Here is an 18369-nt window from a genome sequence, read left to right on the forward strand (position 1 = left end):
TCAGGCAGCATCTATGAAGAACATGGATAGGTAATGTTTTCTATCTGTCAGGGAAGGTAGTTGAGACAGGCACTACAGCATTTTTTAAAATCCTTCTTTTAAGTGTTATTATAGTACCTGCCTCAACTACCTCCTCTGACAGCTCCTTCAATATACCCAACACCCTCTGTGAAAGAGTTTCCCCTCAAGTTCATTTGAAATCTTTCACCTCCACCATAAAGCTATGTCCCCTGGTTCTTGATTCTCCTATTCTGGCTAAAAGACTGTGTATTCACTCTATCTATATTGCCCTCATGATCTCATCCACCTTTATAAGATCACTCCTCATCATCCTGCATGCCAAAGAATAAAGTCCGAACTTGTCCAACTTCTCCCTATGGCTGTCGAGTTCTAGCAACATCCTCGTAAATCTTCTCCGCACCCTTTCCAACTTCAGGACATACTTCCAAATACATACAAGGTGACCAAAACTGTACACAATACACCAAATGCGGCTTCACCAACATTTTGTACAACCATAATGTAACGAGAAAACTTCTATATTCATCCTTCTGTGCTCCAATAATATGCTGTAAAGAGCTTGCTCATAATATTATTAATATACAATGACACGGCAGCATTAATGAAACACTGTACCTGGTTAGGATGTTACTTGAAGACAGGGCCTCAGCAATTTTCACAGGAATATTGTTCAGTTTAACTTCCTTGATGCAACCAATAAAGTCATCTGTTTTTACATGACCTGGGCGAAGGAGGATTGGGTCAATTGATTTGATTCCTCCAAATACCATGTTATTGTTATCCAAATCCAGTGTTCTAAGAGCAGGACAAACGAAGAGGGTGTTATGTTTGTAGAAACAGCTATGAATCTTAGCATTATTTTCTGAGGCCGGTTAGTCAGAAAAAGATTATTTCAAAAGGGTATTACTGAGACCTTTCTGTGCCTGTGCCTGGGTTGCTTACAAAGCAGAACTGTTCCGGCTGATTGGTGGTACAATTATCCACAGTTAGCGATCCGACCTACAATATACAGCAAAAATAAAACAAGCTAGTCATTGCTCACTTCAATAAGAGGCACCCCATTGCAATCCCAACCCCCAGACATGCTGCTTCGGGGACTGAATTCCTCATCACGTTTTTATAGAACACTCTAAACTCAAGTTTCAGAAACCATAATTGAATTGGTTGAAAGATACAGCATGGATCTTCTTCTTTCTTTCATGTGGCGTGCACAGCCTAAAATTGTTGGACAACTTGTTCTATTTGATCTTCCGTTTGTGCACGTCGAGTTGATTGTATTAGTCGAAACAGGGCGGACCACGTGAAGGTTGCAATCTTCCATCCCACAGCATGGATCATCTATTCACACTAGTTTTGTTTTAGTTTAGAGGTACAGCGCAGAAAGGCCCTTTGGCCCACTGAGTCCACGCTGACCATTGATCACCCTGTTCGTGCTTTGTCCATAGGTGTCACTGTGGCGTAGCAGTAGAGTTTCTACCTTAGAGCAACACTAGAAACCCAGGTTCGATCCTGACTAAGGGTGCTATCTGTACGGAGTTTGAACGTTCTCCCCGTGACCGCATGGGTTTTCTCCGGGTGCTCCAGTTGCCCCCCCACATTCCAAAGATTTGATGGTTAATTGGCTTTGGTAAAAATTGTAAATTGTCCCTATTGTGTACGATAGTGTTAAGGGCCTGTTCCACTTGGGCGTCATGTAGAAAATTGGTTGACGCATGGGGGCGCGTGGGTGACGCACGCATAGCGCATGGTGAGGCGTGGAATCGCATGTAGTGACGCGCGGTATCGTGCGGTGCTCCAGGATTTCGTAGTGTACCGAAATTCTCGCGCACCACCTGCGTGACGTATCGCGTACACACGCTGACACATTGGCTACGCATGCTGATGCATTGGCGTCGCACGCTGTATCGCGTGGTGACACATGGTTACGTGCGACACCGCGAGCCGCCCGTACGCAGTCGGCCCGCCTTTTACGCGTCATGTAACCTCTGACCTTGTCCGCACAGACCTCTTCCTTGATAGCCTTTCTTGTTGTACTCCTGCCTGGCTGATCTGTAAGTATGAGGGCTGCTGCTAACAGAAGTCTCTGTTGTTGCTGTAGCAATAGAATCTGTAGTTCTTCCATGATGGTCATGATGCAGAATAGGGAAGCAGGGTATTCTAATGACGTCACGCGCACCAGATGGCTGTGCTGACGCATGATACTGCGTGATTTGCACGTGTCAGTCACTACCGGCCTGTTGCGCAAATGACACCCAAGTAGGACAGGCCCTTTAGTGTACGGGGTGATCGCTGGCTGGTGCAAACTTGTTGGGCCAAAGTGTAAAGTTTAGTCTAAATCCCACTTTCTCATTCACTCTCTACACACACAAGGGGCAATTTTTACAGAGGCTAAATTACCTACAAACCTGCATGCCTTTGGGATGTGGGAGGAAACCATAGCACCCGGACAAAACCCACATGGTCACAGGGAGAACGTGCAAACTCTACACTGACAGAATCCGAGGTCAGGATCAAACTCGGGTCTTTGGCATTGTAAGGCAGCAGGTCTACCCGCTGTGCCACAATGTGAGCAAAATGTGAACAAACTACTGAAAGATTGCATCAAACAAACACTGTTGCTTTTAATTTTTTACAGTTGAACTTTCTGAGAGAGATCAGCAACGTTTTGCTATTTTTGTATGGTGCCCATGGCCATTAGAACTGAAATCCACAAGATCTTCAGACAAAAGATATGCTTTTAGGTTTGTCCTGGATTGCCATCAAAAGTAAAAGCCCATTGCGTCAACCATTCAGTAGATGTCCAATAGTGTTGGCCAATCCTCTTGGTCTAAACAGTATACTTTATTAACGGAATCTATCTTAGGAGGCCATTCAAGTACCAAGATTATTCCTCTCCAACACCAAGAGTAATAGACTCGACCAAGGTGCCCCATCCACACTAGTCCCACCTGTCCGCATTTGACCCATATCCCTCTAAACCTTTTCTATCCATGTACCTGTCCAAATTTATTTTAAATGCTGTTATAGTACCTGCCTCAACTACTTCCTCTGGCAGCTCATTCCATAGACCCACCACCCTCTGTATGGAAAAAGGTACCCCCAGGTTCTTAGTAAATAATTTCCCTCTCATCTTTAATAGTAAGATTAAACGAGAACTTACCAGTTTGAAGTTTGATCTGTATTTTATGAGGAGTTACGATGAGGGATTACGTGAAGAACCCGCTCAGCACGCATGCGCGGCATACTTCAAAGCAGCAGTGTGGAATCACAGATAGACACAGTTATTGAAGTAAACATAGTAAAGACAAGGAGACATCAGTTTATGAATTTGACCCATATTATTGAGGGTGGGAGCGGAGGGCACGTAATCCCTCATCGTAACTCCTCATAAAATACAGATCAAACTTCAAACTGGTAAGTTCGCGTTTAATCTTACTATTTTACTTCGGAGTCACGTGAGTGACTACGTGAAGATTTCAAAGCTCTGTGATTTCAAACCGTGTAACAGTTATTACTTCATCACTGCCGAAGTCCTTGAGGAGGAAGTGTGTTATCGTAATCAACCAATGAATCTGTTTATGAAAAACAAAACAGTATTTATTAACAATAACAACAAAAAATAATTGCTCCCCCGAGCTTAAATTAAATATTTGCAGACTGTAAAATTGTTTCTGCAAATAACACAGGTTTTGCCAACGGCTTGTGATAAAAAGTCCTGAACGTGGTTTCCCTCGACCATCCTGCTGTAGCCAGGATGTGGTCCATCGGCACGTTCATTCTTTCCGCCGTTGACGTGGATGCTGCCCTGGTGGAGTGAGATTTATACAAGTTAGTGTCAATCCCGACAGCTTTTAGTACCTGCTTGAGCCATCTCGAAATGGTTTGGCTCGTCACCCGACCATGAGGTTTTTTATGACTGACCCACAAGGCGTTTGCACTCCCTCGAATATTGTTAGTTGTGTCTATATAGGATAGTAGGTGGGTCATGACACATAACCGTGGTTCTGGTGGGTAATACCACGACTGGACTTGGTGTTCCTGGCCTGCTCTGTTTGATCAGTCCCTGGATCATAAACGAGATCTGGTCTGGAGCAGTAATCATGTTGTCCAGTCGTAATCGATGTAGAGACTGGACCCTCTGTGCGGATACAAGTGCCATTAACATGAGCGTTTTGATCGTCAATTGTTCCAGGCTGAGGGATCTGGCTGATGGCCATCCCCTGAGGTAAGTCAGGACCACACTGACATCCCATATATGGGTGTACCTTGGTCTTGGGGGGTTGGTATTGTAAATGCCTTTCATTAATTTTACCACCAGCGGGTGAGATCTCATGGCCTGTTGTCCTGGTGCTAGTGTTAACTAGGCAGACAGGGCACTTCTTGCTGTGTTGATGGCACTGTAGCTGAGTCCTTCTTCGTAGTGAAGTTTGGCCAGGAATTGGCCAAGGTTGGTGACTGATGCAGTTGTGTAGGTGGTCCCTGTATCCAGGCAGTACTTTCCCCATTTTTTGATACTGGTCAAGTACTGTTTTTTAGTGGATGTTCGGAGGGATGCTGACATGGTGTCGACGGTTTGTTCTGATAATCCCAGTCCCAGCAATGGTCTGTTCAGAATCTGCAACCCAGGAGTTTGATTTTTTTATGGCATGGGTGGCTTATGCCTGACACTGGGTGTTTTAATAACTCTGGGTCACTGGGAAATATCATCGGAGTTCCAACAACCATGTCATGGAGTATCGGGAACCATGGCTGCGTAGGCCAGTCGGGTACTATCAAAATACCTGAAGCAGAGTCCATTTGTATTTTGCTTAGTACCCGACTAATGAGGCAGAAGGGAGGAAATGCATAGAAGAAGAAATGTATCCAATCCAGCGCAAACGCATCTACCGCTGCTGCCTCAGGGTCTGGTTCCCAAGCGGCATACATAGGTACCTGGTGATTTAGCCTTGATGCGAATAAATCGATATCTGGCGTGCCATATTGCTTGACAATTTTTGCAAATATTTTGGGGTTTAACATCCATTCGATGTTGTCATTAAATTTGCGTGACCTGGTGTCTGCCACTGTATTTAGCTTACCTGGTAGGTAAGTTGCTGATAGCCAAATATGTCTTTCGACACACCATTGCCAAATTGTGTTGACCAACTTGTCGCATGATAACGATTTTATGCCGCCCATATGGTTAATGTAGGCCACCACCGTAGTATTATCTATTTGTAACCGAACATGCAAGTGATGCATATTTGATGCATATGCTTTTAAACCATAGAAGGCACCCAACATCTCTAGATAATGTATGCCCAGTGTAAGTAGTAATGATGACTCAGGGTTAGTCCATCTACCACCTGTGCTGGATATGGCGTTAATTGCTCCCCAGCCTTGAGCACTGGCATCTGTTTGGATAACTAGCGTAGGGTTAGTGACGATAATAGGGCTGAAACTATGCCAAACGTTTTTTGCCCACCACTGTAGTTCTGATATTGCTTCAGTGGGTAACTTCATGACACGATCATAATGACCTGCATGTCGTTTTAGTGCCTGTACCTTTGCTCTTTGTAAGTTTTGATAGTGCAAAGGTCCGAATTGCGTAGCCAGAAATGCTGCTACCATTTTCCCAATTACTCTTGCTACTTGTCGAATAGTTGGTCGTTCGTTGACCATTAGATTGTTGCATGATTGTGACAATGCAACTGTTTTGTCTCTTGGCAAAGTTACAGTCATGTGAACTGAATTAATTGTGAAGCCCAAGTAGTCCATAGTTGTGGATGGCTTCAACTTAGATTTATCTGGATGTAAGACAAATTCCAGGGTTTCGAACAACTGTTTGGTAGCTGATACAGCTGACATAGTCAATTCCATGGTTTTGCCTACTATTAAGATATCATCAAGATATGCCATGACAATATGTTTTTGTCATCTTAATATTGCCAAGGCTGGTTTTAGTATCTTGGTGAATAATCTTGGGGCTGATGTTAACCCATTGGGTAACGCTTTAAACTGCCATTGTTGCCCCATCCAGGTAAACTTCAGGTATCTGCGATGATCCTTGTGAATAGGTACTGAATAGTAAGCATCTTTAAGATCAAATGTTTCCATTTTGAAATGTATATACTTAACAAACATATTTAGTGAAGTTAAGTCAATGATGATGCGACATCCACCATCTTTTTTGGTTTTAGTGAATATATTTGATACAAATTCCAAGGGTTCATGTTTTGTTTTTTCAATGATACCCTTTGTAATTAGTCTCATCAGTTCAACTTGTCCCTCTCGTTTTTCTTTCACTGAGAGGGAAAATACCCTTTGGGGTAAATGTTGAACTGGTGGCAATTTACCTGTTATGAATTGTATTTTGTATCCACTAATGCAATTGAGTATATACTGATCACTCGTGATAGACTCCCATGCTTCTTTAAACTGGTGTAATCTCCCCCCTGTTAGTATTAAGCCCCTTCTTTCTATATGCTGGTAGGAACCAGACCCACCTACCTCCATGGTAATGGGTATTTCCTCTGGTTCCCGCTGGTCCAACGAGGCTTGCGTGTTGTCTGACGTGGCGTTGACGTTGGGGGGTGGCGCATTTTCCATGGGGTCCGCTCTGGGCCCTGGTCTAAAAAAGACTTACGGTGATAGAATGCGGACCCCGAGCTTTCACCAGTCCCATATGGTGGACGTCGACTGGTGGACGCGACGGGGTGCTGCCGCTTGGTGTTCTAGGTTTGCTCGTCCCGGGCCCTTCCTTCATGAGACTGAAAGTTTTTGAGGCCTCTTCCATATCCTTCATTCGCTTAGAGAGGTCATTGCCAAAGAGCAGTATGTCTGGCTCAGTGGCTGGAGTTTTGCACAACCCCGCAAATTTAGGATTGATGGCAGGTTTTATTATTTCTTTACGCAGGTTGTTGATCTCAAATTGCGTATTACACAACAGCGCGAGAGTATCCTGTTGAGTGGTGGTCATCTCGGTGTTGTCCACGGAACGAGCAAACGAAGTGATGGCTGACGTCAGGAGCCTGAGGATCCGCTGCAGTTTTAGCTCCTGGTGTCGGATGTTTACCCCAACGTGGCCCCAGATTTGGCTGTTTACAGTTGGCACTTTCAGGGACTCATAGTTCTCTGGAGCTGTATATGTTTCTAAAGTATCATTGACCACCTGCTCCTGTAGAGCCCTGTTGGAGAGGTGGTTGATGCTGGCCGCTAGTTTGGCTTCTAACGATCTTCCTGCACGTGGGGTTGCCACGTAGCGGTCCACCACACCAAGCAGCTCTTCTTGTTCCTGCACCCCTTGCATACTCCCGAGATCTTCAGCCATCGTCCCCTCTTCTTGACCAGCCCAGTCCTGGTCACCAAAGCTACCCTCGGGTAAGGAGGAAGCAATGGACAGTGCACAAGGCACTGTGGAGGGAGTGCCTGACCTCCCCCTGCGAGAGCGCCCCTCACGAGGCGCACCTCGCTGGAGCACCTGCTCCAGGAGCTGCTCCACGCGGCTCAGGCGGCTGTCTCTCCCCCGCCCGGGTGGAGAGACGTCCCCGTCCGACGTGTCGGAAACCACCGGCCGGATGCTTTTCCTGGTAGCTTTACATCCAGCCTGCTGCTCAAGGCGCTAGCGGGGCTGGGCTCAGCACGGTGTCGGGAATAGCGGAGCGCTCGGTAAGCGTTCCTACCGCCTGTTGCTGCCCCCCCCCTGATGGAACGCTCCTCTGGTGGAGTCGAACGGGGGACAGATTTCTTTGAGAGCCTTGTCTTGGGTGTACTCATTCTGAAAGAGAAATCAGACTGCTCTCCTTCGCAAGTAAAGCCGACCTCAGTTTAACTTACCTGACAGTCCATCTTTTAAATTGCAGCGGGAGCGCCTGACTCCCGCTGTAGCCGCTGTTGCACTGCTGGCGTAATGCCGCGCATGCGTGCTGAGCGGGTTCTTCACATAGTCACTCACGTGACTCCGAAGTTAAATCTATGTCCTCTGGTTCTTGATTCCCCACTCTATGCATTCACCCTTTCTATTCCCCTCATGATTTCGTACACCTCTGTAAGATCAGCCCTCAGTCTCATGCTCTCCAAAGTCCTAGTCTGCCACAACCTCTCCCTTTGGCTCAGGCCTTCGAGTCCTGGCAACATCTTCATAAATCTTACTATATACTCTTTCCAGCTTAATTATATCCTTCCTATGGCAGGGTGACCAAAACTGAATACAATATGCCAAATGTGGCCTTACCAACAACATGGACCAAAACGTAGGCAAATGGGACAAGAGTAGATGGGCTTTCTTGGTCGGCATGGACTAGCTGGGCCATATGGCCTGTTTCCATGCAATATAATTCCATGACTCTTGGTGTTATAGAGGACTAATCTCAATACAGGGCCACAACCGATTTTCTGGCAACCTTGCTTCCAGAGCCTTTCTGGATTATCCGTTTTGCTGGACTAACAGAGGTCATGGCCTTGGGGGGGCCAAAATACTGCCCGCACAGTCAAAGGTGGAATTCGGCTGTCGAAACGGATCTGCTGGCTCCAGCTGGGCCGGAGTTCCAGAGCCCCAGCCACAGTCCCGATGAGGTTGAGATCGGCTGCCTCACTTGGCATAGGTGCCACATTTCCGGGGGAACGTCTGGGGGGAGACTTTGTCCGGATTAAAGGGGGGGGGGGGGGGAGGGGGCGGGAGGCAGGCCGGTTCATCAGTGCCCAGAAAATCGGTGGCGGGCCTGATCTACAAACATAACGTCCCAACTTCTATACTCTAACTAAACACCATTTTCATTGGAGAGAGTAATTTCTGTTTTCCATTCCTAGTTCTGCAACTCAAGATTGATGTTAATACAGTACACTTATAAATATCATAAATGTACAAAATACTCCCAGCATGAAAACAAATGTTCTAAAATAATGTAAATTGGTCAGTGTTTCACGACAGCCATTTTAACATTTGGCTCTGTCCCAATATGCTCTTTTATCTGGTTGTTAGGAATACCGTTAACACATTTCATTTTGCACTCAATATTCTTAAGATTTACTCCATTAATCATGAACTTGCTCAGTTCGAAGGGCACAGAACACACTCCATGTAACTGAATTATTATTCAAAGATAGACACAAAATGCTGGAGTAACTCAGCGGGTGAGGTAGCATCTATGGAGAGAAGGAATTGGCGACGTTTTGGGTTGAGACCCTACTTCAGGCTGTGTTCATCTGTGTCATGTGTGTAAATTAAATTTGCACCATCATATTCGGTGTATGGATTTCTCTGTATTAAATTGTATATACAATTATGAGTGGCATTGATAGGGTAGATGGTCAGAATCTTTTTCAAGGGTGGAAAAATAAAATTCTAGAGGGCATACTTTAAAGTGAGAGGGGTAAGGTTTGATACAAATACATCGATAGATGCTCCTCAACATATCATCTGTGATGTAACCTGGGGTCATTGGGTGTTTCGGGTCTTTCAACATCAGACACCCTCACCCAGGCGACCCAGCCGTGGTTGATCAGACCATGACTTGTGTTCAGGTGGCATTCGCTCCTCCCCATGGACCTTCTCTCCTGATCCAGAGACATATCAAGGCCTTCTCTGCTGCCTCTGTGGTGTTCTTGATGGCCCTTCTCCTTGCCACTCCGTTGATGCCCAGTGCACTCAAGGCTTTGTAGAGCGATTGCCCTGCAAAACCTCTGCAGCCAATCTTGATGGGCATACACCTTGCCTTCCAGCCCTGCTTATGGCAGTCTATGACCAGCTCTTCATACTTGGCCATCTTCCTCTCGTGGGCCTCCTCCAGACGGTCCTCCCACGGCACGGTCAGTTCCAACAAGACGATGTTTTTGGTCGCCTCTGAGACCAGGAGGATATCTGGCCTCAGGGTGGTCGTGGCAATGTGCTGTGGGAACTTCAGCTGTTTCACCAGGTCTACGGAAAGCTGCCAGTCCTGCGCAGTCGCCAGAATTCCTGACTGATTCCTGGCTGCTGTGGTTCTTGGCAGCTGCACTCCGGCCTTCACGAAGGTGATCATCTGGGTGGTGGGGCGTTCCCGTCTGCAGCTGCTGATTCCCATGCTGATGGCTTCTGCAATGGGTTTGAGAACCTGGCCGTGACGCCATGTGTACCGGCCCTGCCCAAGAGCCTTTGGGCAGCAGCTCAGGATGTGTTTCAAAGTCCCCTTGCCAGAGCATTGCGGGCAATCTGGAGATTCCGCTTTGCCCCAGATGAAGAGGTTCGATGGGCTGGGCAGGACATCATACACTGCCTGGACCAGGAACTTGATGCGCTGTGGTTCAGCCTGCCAGAGCTCAGTCCATGTGACTTTTCGGTCCATGGCCTGCTCCCACCTTGTCCAGGCTCCCTGCTGCCTCAATCCAACTGCTCTGGTACACCTCTCCTCCTCCACCACTGCCCTCACTTCCTCCTGGACCAGCCTGCGCCTCTCCTTCCCCTTGGCCTTGTCAAACTGGGGAGATGGGAAGATTCCCAGGCCTGCTCTACCCCGAGTCACTGCTTCCACCAGGACTCTGTGGCGTATCCGGGACTCTGCTTGCAGCACGGCTTCGCCGGCTCTCCACTTCCTCCCAGTTTTCACCTCCACCCCTGCTTGAGCCACCTTGGGGTCGCTGGAGTCCCTGTACAGCATCACCTCTCTGGCCCGAGTCACCTTGAACTCCTCCTCCAGGGACTTCAGGGGCAGCTGGAGCTTGGTGTTATTTCCGTAAAGGGCGATGCTGCTAAGGCTCCTGGGCAGTTCCAGCCACCTTCTGAGAAAGCTGCTGACTTTCCTCTCCAATCTCTCTACGATGGATATTGGGACTTCGTAGACAAGCAGTGGCCAGAGTATCCTTGGCAGGATACCATGCTGGTAAATCCATGCCTTGAACTTGCCGGGAAGCCCCGACTGGTCCACTGCTCTCAACCAGCTCTCCAGCTCCTGACAGGTTGCCTGGACAGATGCTGTATCCTTCAGGCTGCTGTTAAACACCTTGCCAAGACTCTTCACTGGCTTTTCGGAGACAGTTGGGATTGGTGACCCTTCGATGCTGAAGCGGAACCTGTCCATGACTTTGCCCTTCTTCAGCACCAGTGACCTTGATTTTCCTGGCTTAAACCTCATCCTTGCCCATCCAATCAGTTTCTCCAACCCCTGCAGGATCCACCTGCTTCCTGGCACTGACTCAGTGGTGACAGTCAGGTCGTCCATGAAGGCTCTGATTGGTGGTTGGCGCATTCCTGACTTGGTCCGAGGGCCCCGGCACTCTGGCTCAGCAGACTTGACAATCATGTTCATCGCGAAGGCAAAAAGGATCACAGAGATGGTACAGCCTGTGATGATCCCAACCTCCAGTCTCTGCCACTCTGATGTTACTGACCCTGATGAGACTCTCATGCTGAACTGGTTGTAATAGTCCAGGATGAGATCTGTCACTTGGCCCGGCACATGATGCTTGGCCATGACTGTCTGGATCAGCTTGTGCGGGTTGGAGCCGTAGGCGTTGGCCAGGTCAAGCCAGAGCACTGTCAGGTCACCCTTGTTCTCCCTGGCTTCTCTGATGAGCTGGGTCACCACTCCCGTGTGTTCTAGACACCCCGGCACTCCAGATAAGCCTCCCTTTTGCACTGAGCTGTCGATGTAACCATTGCTGGAGAGGAAGTTGGTCAGCCGCCTCGCCACTATGCTGAAGGAAATTTTGCCTTCAACACTTAGCAAGGAGATGATTCTGAACTGATCGATCGTCTTGGAATCTTCCTCCTTTGGGATCCAGATCCTGCTGCCTGACGGGGTCACTGTAGGTCGTCTGGATGTGCGGTCGATCTCCTCCTTAGAGCAAGCCAAACTCCCACTGCGCTTCTGCCCGAGTAGTTGTTTGGTGAAGCCGAAGGGGTTGGCTATGAAGGATGCTCGCTTCCTGGCTCTTTCCTTCCGGCGTCTTCGGTGCCACTCAGCTCTACGGAGGGTCATCAGCTTCTTCCTCAGGATGGTTCGCAGCTCAGCCAAGGGGGAACGTTGCTCTTCCCTGGCCTCTTTATACTGCTTCTTGAGGGACTTCAGCTCCTGCCGGATCTTGTGGATCTTTGTTGCTCGTTGCTTCATGGTGAAAGGTGTTCTGGCCGGCTTCTTCTCCACTTCTCCAAACCTTTCCACAGCTAGGCTAATGATGATTGTCGTCATCGTCCGCAGCCTTCAGTCCACGACTCCCTTCGCAGTTGCTTCTAGCACCTTGTCGACGTCCTCGTTGAACTGATGCCAGACTGCCGTCTTGCAGGCCTGAGGCCATTTGACTCGAACCTTCTCCGGAGAACTGTTCCGTGGGACTAGTTGTGCCACTTGGAGGCTTCGGGCTCTATGGGGTGATTCCGGGCCCGGCTCCTCCTGCGTCTCACCAGGTAAAATACTTGTGCGTTGTGACACTACCTGTCCCTCCAAACACTTCATCCGGGTCTGGTGAATCTTCAGGCCTCGGCTGTTCTTACAAACCTTACCACATCTGCATTTGATACTCATAGTCGGTTGTCCGTTGCCATTAGTCGTTAACCTTTGATCCGTCCAATTGAGGTGCTCATCCTCCCCCCCCCCTCTCGGGCACCCCTGGGGGTATTTTTCCATGTGTTTTTCTGTAGCGTGATTTGGGTCTCCTCCTCTCAGAAGATGCGGTTTGGGCTTCCAACCCGCCCTGCCCCGGAGATGTTTTATATACACATAGGGTGGTGGGTGTCGATACTGAGTGTAAAATATAGTTCTCAGCATTGTAGTGCACCAGTTCCAAATCCAATGTCCTCAATGGGGTAGAGGTGAATCGGACAGTACCTTATCTTATGAAAAGACTGTTCGGAAGCCTGATAACAGTGGGGACAAGAGGTGAAAAAGCTGTTACTGGTGGTGTGAGCTTTCAAGCTATACCTGCTGCTGGACAGGAGCGAGGAGAAGAAGGGAAGAGTGGGGTGGGATTAGCCTTTGATAATATTGTCTGTTTTTCCAAAACAACGCGATGTATGATTTGCAAATTGATGCTTGAATTCACTGCATCCTTGTCACTCTCCTACAATCTGTTTTTATGCTGGGCATGTTCTGCTCTTTTGTGATATTTATAAATGCATTTGCATTTGTTTTGAGCCTCAGAACTAGAAATGCAAAACAGAAATGACCCCTTTCTCTGCAAAAGAAAAACCCCCACGGTATAGTAGGTACGAATGTAATCTGAGCTTCACGCTGATTTAATCAGCCTCACACAATTAAAACAGTGTTTATTTATAAATTGTAATCATTTCAAAAGAGCAAATCTCATGAGATTATGTCAGCTAAATCGCATATGATCCTCTGGAGATTCACAGAGAGTGATTGCAACGTCTTAGTACTGACATGATGTCACCCGCATTGTAAAAATGCCATGGGGACTTTGTCCAAGACCTGAGAATCAATGTGATTTATACTGAGTAAATCACATTATGAAATAAGGCCGATTAAAATGGGAAACAAAAATAAACATACAAGCTTAATTTTTTTTTAACTTAAGGGCAGCACAGTACAACCCTGACCTTGGGTTCTGTCCTTTATAGTTATAGAGTCATACAGCGTGGGAACAGGCCCTTTGGCCCAATTTGCCCATGCCAACCACCATACTCCATCTACACTAGTCCCACCTAACTGCATTTAACACATATCCCTCCAAAACTACAATATCCATGAACCTAAATATCTCTTAAACGTTACAATAGTTCCTGCCTCATCTACCTCCTCCGACAGCTCGTTCCATAAACCCACCACCCTTTGTGTGAAATGGTTACCCCTCAGGTTCCTATTAAATCTTTCCCCTCTCACCTTAAAACTATGTCTTCTGGTTCTCGATTCCCTTATGGGTAAGGGACTCTGGGTGTTTACCTAATCGATTCCTCTGTCTGTGTGAAGTTTGCACGTTCGCCCTGTGATCGCATGGATCTCTTTAGTCCTTTCTAGTTGGAATCTGTTTTCCCTATAGTTCATGTATCTCTTATCAAATGAATAAGATTAATGTAAGTACTTAGAAATACTTATGCCTCACTCATCTGCTCAACTAAACAGTTGATGTAAGAGCTCATGCATGAAAGGAGAAGATGTAAAGGGAATTGAAACGGCAAATGTCACAAGGTTTAAAATCAAGTTTGTTGAACGACCCGTAATGCTGGGAATGTGGGCACTAGAGGGCAGCAGTCATACATTGTCATGCATTTTGTTGTGTGTATGATAGAACAATGGATGACTTTATTCAGGGTTGCCTTTAGTCATAGATCACATACAGCACAGAAACAGGCCCTTCAGCCTTACTCGTCCATGCCGATCAAACGTTGGCCCATCTAAACTAGTCCCACCAGCCCACATTTGGCCCTTATCCCTCTTAACCTTTCCCATTTGTGGACGTCCAAATGTCTTTTTGATGATTTATTGCACCTGCCTCAACTACCTCTTCTGACAGTTCGTTCCATATGCACCCCACGTGTGAGTGAAATAGTTGACCCCCAAATCTCCCTTAAACTTTCCCCTCTCACCTTAGAGCTACAGCCTCTACTATTCCATCTTGTGAAAAAAAGTTCTGATGGACTACCCTATCTATGCCTGATAATTGTATAGACTTTTATCATGTCTTCCCTCAACCTTCAGCGTTCCAGAGAAAATAATCCAAGTCTCTCCAACTTCTCCCTGTAGCTAATACCCCCTAATTCATGCATTATTCTGGTAAATCTCATCTGCACCCTTTTTCAAAGCCTCCATGTCCTTTTTGTATTGGGGTGGTCAGAACTGCACGCATACTCCAAATGCAGCCTATCGAACGTCCTATAATGCTACATCATGACTTCCTGACTCTTACACTCATTGTCCCTACCAATGAATGCAAGCATACCAAATGCCTTTTTTGCCACTCAATCTCTTAGTGTTGCCATTTATCTCCATTGGTGATATGCTGTTTGGCAATAATTGCTGGTAGGAGTCAATGCAGTGAAAATTATATTATGGGCAATTGGAGTTATTGGGAATGTGACGCTCTGGGATCAGGCAGAGAGAAAGATCAATAGGATGGAGCAGCAATTCTGAATGTCATGCGAGAAACTGCAAATGCCAAGAGTTATTTATTATTGTCACGTGTACTGACTTACAGTGGAAAATGTTGTTTTGTGTGCTATTTAGGCAAATCATACCATGCATGAGTTCATCAGGAATTGTAAAACAGTGTACAGAAGGAAGTGCAATTTAAAAAAGCGCAAGGACTGCAACGAGGTAGATTGGAAGATTGAGAATTAATTCCTTAATATATCATGAGAGGAATTGATCAGGTAAACGCACAGTCTCTAGTCAAGGTTAGGGGAATCAAGAACCATAGGATATAGGTTTAAGGTGAGGGGGGAAAGATTTAATAGGAACCTAAGGGGTAACATTTTTTACACAAAGGGTGGGGGGTGTATGGAATGAGCTTCCGAAGGAGATAGTTGAGGCAGGTACTATCGCAGCATTTAAAAACATTTAAACAAGGATAGGATAGGTTTAGAGGGATATGGGCCAAATGAAGGCAGATGGGACGTGTAGATGGGACATGTTGGTCGGTGTGGGCGAGTTGGGCTGAAGGGCCTGTTTCCATGCTGTATGACTCGAAATGAATGTTAATATTGGGGTGAAAGTGTTTTAAAATTATGAGGAAAATCCTCGGCAACAGATTCACATAGGAAGCACCCACAGAAGTAAGTGTTTTTGAATAGTAAGTTGGAGGTGGATACATATAACATGCGTGGAATGGTCTTACCTTGCCTATTCTAGTTGCAAGAACAGTGTGGAGGTTTCCGTCAGCTATTTGCTGAGTACTTTGCAATCTAACAGTTCCATCTCCGAGATTGTAAGCAAATTCCATTTTACCGTTCACTATTTCCAGTGCAAGAAATTCCCCCTCTGGACCTTCTTTGTTGTCATAATTATACAGGAGGAGAGCATTTTCTTTTATTGTGGCAAATTCTACATAAATTGTATTGTTTTGGGGATCAAGGCAAGGAAGTTCCATGTAAGAGAGTTCTTCAAATCCAAGGCTGCTTGCGTCACATTGATTCCCACTAGTACCTGCAAAGGAATAGATGGAATAACATAATGGGAAAAACTAATCCTGAAACTTTAGGCTGTGTTAAAATAGACAAACGTTACTGATTAATTAGTTTTAAATTAAATTGGTTGTGAAATAAATCACACTGCAAACAGTGATCTAAATCACGATAAAATGGAAACTGGTAATATAAATGGTCTGTAACATAATATATTGATCTCCTGGTGTGCCACAGAATATTTGATGGATGGTCCGCAAATGTCAAGCAGTTCTATTAACAATTACTTTCACTTGAAGTATTTCTCAAAGCATCAATCAAGTATCACATGAAATGCTCAAAACACATCTTACATCACAGAAACTTTAACATAACAGATTGGGCACTGAATCCAGAGACCTAAGGATCTGCACATGGTGGAATCTTGAGCAAAACACTAAGTGCTGGAGGAACTCAGCAGGTCAGACAGCATCTATGGTGGTTGGAGGGCGGGACCCTTCTTCAGATTGGACTTTGGGGGGGAAATCTAATCAACTCCAATCGATCTGAGCTCAATCCAAAAAGTTGCCTGTCCAATTCCTCCACAGATGCTGCCTGATCAGCATCATTAATCCTTCAGTACTTTGTGTTCCAAGCTGGATACTAAAGTTGTTAGGTGATTGCCTAATTATTCACAGTCAAGAGTACAAATTCAACCAGCCTGATAAAAGAAAAGTGTTTAAGAAGGAACTGCAGATGCTGGAAAATCGAAGGTACACAAAAATGCTGGAGAAATTCAGCGGGTGCAGCAGCATCTATGGAGCGAAGGAAATAGGCAACGTTTCGGGCCGAAACACTTCTTCAGACTGATGGGGGGGGGGGGAGAAGAAAGGAGGAGGAGGAGCCCGAGGGCTGAGGGATGGGAGGAGACAGCCCGAGGGCTGAGGAAGGGGAGGAGACAGCAAGGGCTAACAAAATTAGGAGAATTCAATGTTAAACAATATATGATAAAATAAAAGCATGGATATACAAGGAATGGAGGGATGCATGGATATACAAGGAATGGAGGGATACATGGATATGCAGGGAATGAAAGGATGCATGAATATGCAGGGAATGGAGGGGCTCATTGATAAGCAGGAATTGGAGGGATATGGATATGCAGGAAATTGGAGGGATATGGATATGCAGGGAATAGAGGGATATGGATCATGTGCAGGCAGAGCAGATTGGTTTGTCTTGTATCATGCTTGCCTGGACATTTTGGGCCAAAGGGCATGTTAGTCTGGTGTACTATTCTATGTTCTTTGACTCATGCACAGTTGTGAATGTGGAGCAGAACTAGCAAACCAGGCATTGTAAGTCAAATTGCTCTCATTAGCAGTTTATAAAATTAAATCAAATTACTTTTGGGTTGTCACCAATGATCATGAAAGTTGACCTCAGTTGTGAAATTACAAGTAACTCTGTCCCGTCTGGGTTTGTCTACAAATAAACCCAACTTCAGTACATTTCCTTGGCTCAGAGGTATCAGAATTGGTCAATAATTATTTCTTTACCAATGTCATTATTTTCTTAGATGTAACAAACATCTATAGTCTTGCCTCAGAGGAAAGGCTATAGATGATTACAATTGAGCTTTCCACAGTGTACAGATACATGATAAAGGAAATAACGGTTAGTACAAGATGAAGTCCAGTAAAGTCTGATTAAAGATAGTCTGAGAGTCTCCAATGAGGCAGATAGTAGCTCAGGACCACTCTCTAGTTGTTGATATGATGATAGAAACGATAGTGGTGTTGAAGAGGCTTTTAGATAGAATATGGATATGCAGGGAATGGAAAGATTTGTATTGCATGCAGGCAGAGGAGATTAGTTTAACCTGTTATCATATTCGGCATGGACATTGTGGGCCGAAGGGCCTGTTCCTTTGCTATACTGTTCTATGTTGGAGCACACTGTTAGGCAAAATTATTTCCATAAACAAAATGATCCTAATTACGTACATAGACACAAAAAGCTGCAGTAACTCAGCAGGACAGGCAGCATCTCTGGAGAGGAATTGGTGACATTTCGGGTCTAGACCCTTCCTCAGACTGGTTATGGATAAGGGAAACGAGTGATATAGATGGTGATGTGGATAGATAAAGAACAATGAATGAAAGATATGCAAAAAAGTAAATGATAAAGGAAACAGGCCGTTGTAAGCTGTTTGTAGGGTGAAAATGAGAAGCTAGTGCGGCTTGGGTGGGGGAGGGATAGAGAGAGAGGGAATGCCGTACAATTACGTACAGATTATTTTCAATGGTGTTAGCTTTGGTTGTCACAAAAAATATTTTGTC

General features: G+C 45.9%; 1 protein-coding gene across 1 annotated transcript in view; it reads right to left on the minus strand.

The window, feature by feature from the left end:
• LOC116974426 (protocadherin Fat 4-like) overlaps positions 1–18369 on the minus strand; it is a 78108-nt gene that overhangs the window by 29900 nt on the left and 29839 nt on the right. The window contains exons 9-11 of the mRNA XM_033022850.1: positions 15763–16070; positions 935–1020; positions 637–816 (exon numbers count right to left, since the gene is read on the minus strand). Of these exons, the coding sequence (XP_032878741.1) occupies positions 637–816; positions 935–1020; positions 15763–16070 (574 nt within the window). The remainder of the gene's footprint in view (positions 1–636; positions 817–934; positions 1021–15762; positions 16071–18369) is intronic.

The sequence above is a fragment of the Amblyraja radiata genome, chromosome 6 (assembly GCF_010909765.2).
Source record: "Amblyraja radiata isolate CabotCenter1 chromosome 6, sAmbRad1.1.pri, whole genome shotgun sequence".
In the NCBI taxonomy this organism is placed as follows: domain Eukaryota; kingdom Metazoa; phylum Chordata; class Chondrichthyes; order Rajiformes; family Rajidae; genus Amblyraja; species Amblyraja radiata.